Genomic DNA, 2163 nt, shown 5'->3' on the forward strand with positions numbered 1-2163 from the left:
AAAATAGTGAGGAAACTTTACACAAAAACCATAATAGAGATTAGAAAGGGATACAACATCAAGATTGACAGTGGTTCACAAAATATCATCAAGGGCCCCAGTTATTATCTGAAACCTCTGTTAACGGATTTCAAGAGAGGGGGGCGTTTTGTTACCAAGAGCATAATCTGAGTGGCTCTCTACTTTGATTGACAGGCTTAGATTACATGAGCCTTTACTCACTGTCCATGCCTTTTCCCATGATGTGTTTAATTGGAATTATATAGGTGCTCCAGTATAAATAGGCATAAGAGTATAGAAAGGATTGTCCCTGAAAGTTCATGTATGATGTGGGAGAGTCTTCTGTTTGAGTTGATTTCATTGGCTAATAAAAAAACTGCCTGGCTCATTTGATTGGTCAGCCCTTAGGTGGGCGGAGTAAACAACAGAATGCTGGGAAGGGAAGTTAATAAATCGCCATGCCTCTGCTCTCTGGGGCAGACTGCTGTGACTCTCCTCAGTGAGCGAGATGCGATGAAGCTCCAGCCCAAGATGGACGTATGCTAGAAACTTCCCGGTAAGACACCGCTCATGGTGTCACATACATTATTAGATATGGGTTAGTCAAGATGTGAATAAGAGGCTGAAAATAATGGGCCAGGCAGTGTTTAAAAGAATACAGTTTCCGTATAATTAGTTCGGGTAAAGCTAGCTGGTGGCCAGGAGCCGGGCAGGATGAAAAGCAGGCCTGCCCGCAGCCCCTCACTACACACTTAGGGATATAGTTTTCCCTGATTGCACATGCACTCAGTCAGGCCAGGTCAGGCCGTCCTCCTGTCCACAGTTCCTGGTTGGCAGTCCAGGATATGTTTGCATAGATGCAGGACATCTGCAGAGAAATGCTAGGGAGAATAGCTTATATTTATTTTCTAAAGCAGGTATATGTACAGCTGGATGCAGGTGAGGTCTTAGGATGCTAAAAGATTTCTAGATACATTGTTTAGAGAGGGATATGAGGAGACACAGGTTGCTAAGCCATGGTTTATACTTGTCTGTTTCAGGGAGAGTACAGGGTCAATATTATATATTGAAAATTTACTAAGTGAGGGTATTTCTGCGGTGTTACCACACAATCTATGCAACTGTGGAAAGTCAGTGGGTATGTTAAATTGCCTGACTGCAACAAATATTTCACAATGGATGTGCATAAAAACATGGAAATTTATACAGCAATAAATATAATACTTGTATTTTAAATAAGTAATATAACTACTTTATCTTAAGTCTAAGACAACCTAAGAGATATTAAAAACAATCTAAAAACTGAGAATTTCTGCTCTATTGATTTTGTTTCCTATATATGTTTCATTCCTAAAAGTAAAGCACTATATGAAGTATTTTCTTTTTTTTTTTGTTGTTCCTAAATTTTATTTATGAATTAATACAAAACATTCCAGACCAATGAGTCTTAATCCTCATCCTCCTCCTCCTCTTCATCCTGGTTAATCTGGAAGTAACGCAGCTCATAGCTCTCTTTGCTGTTGGCGACAACACGCAACCAGTCTCGGAGATTGTTCTTCTTCAAATATTTTTTGGTGAGATATTTCAAATACCTTTTGGAGAAAGGCACCTCGGAAGTGACAGTGATCTTGCTCTTGCTCCGTTCGATGGTCACAACCCCTCCGCCGAGATTCCCAGCTTTGCCGTTCACCTTGATTCTCTCCTGGAGGAACTGCTCGAAATTAGCAGCGTCCATGATCCCATCTTCTACAGGGTGGGTGCAATCAAGGGTGAACTTCAAAACCTGCTTCTTCCCCCCCCCCCCCTTCGCCACAAGCTTTTTCACGGGCACCATGGCGGCAGAGGAGGCAGAAAGCTATATGAAGTATTTTCAAACTAACATTCTATGATTTTTTCAGCGTCCATGACAATACACTGTCCATACTATTTAGACTTCTATGAAGAAAATGAAATTCTCATTAGAATATTTTCAATGTGAAGCCAGCCAATTCTTGAGTAAGAAGGAAACTCCTTTTCCAAAGCACCATTTTCCCCTTCGTTTTCACAGTGCTCTCTGCTTTCCTGCTATGCCCATGGCCATGCATTCTGATAACTCAAAAAAGGCTTTCTCATTTAGGAGTCTTAGGGAACTCGTCCACTCTAAACATGGTGGGCTTCCAACCA

The 2163-nt window shown here is 41.3% G+C and overlaps 1 protein-coding gene across 1 annotated transcript; it reads right to left on the reverse strand.

Moving 5' to 3' along the window:
• Nucleotides 1–1447: 1447 nt before the first annotated feature.
• On the reverse strand, nt 1448–1834 carry LOC119810443 (60S ribosomal protein L22-like). The gene has a single exon (XM_038323910.1). The coding sequence runs from the start codon at nt 1832–1834 to the stop codon at nt 1448–1450; it is 387 nt and encodes a 128-aa protein (XP_038179838.1).
• Between the last annotated feature and the right edge of the window lie 329 nt (nt 1835–2163).

This window comes from Arvicola amphibius, chromosome 3 (genome assembly GCF_903992535.2).
Source record: "Arvicola amphibius chromosome 3, mArvAmp1.2, whole genome shotgun sequence".
Taxonomy (NCBI): domain Eukaryota; kingdom Metazoa; phylum Chordata; class Mammalia; order Rodentia; family Cricetidae; genus Arvicola; species Arvicola amphibius.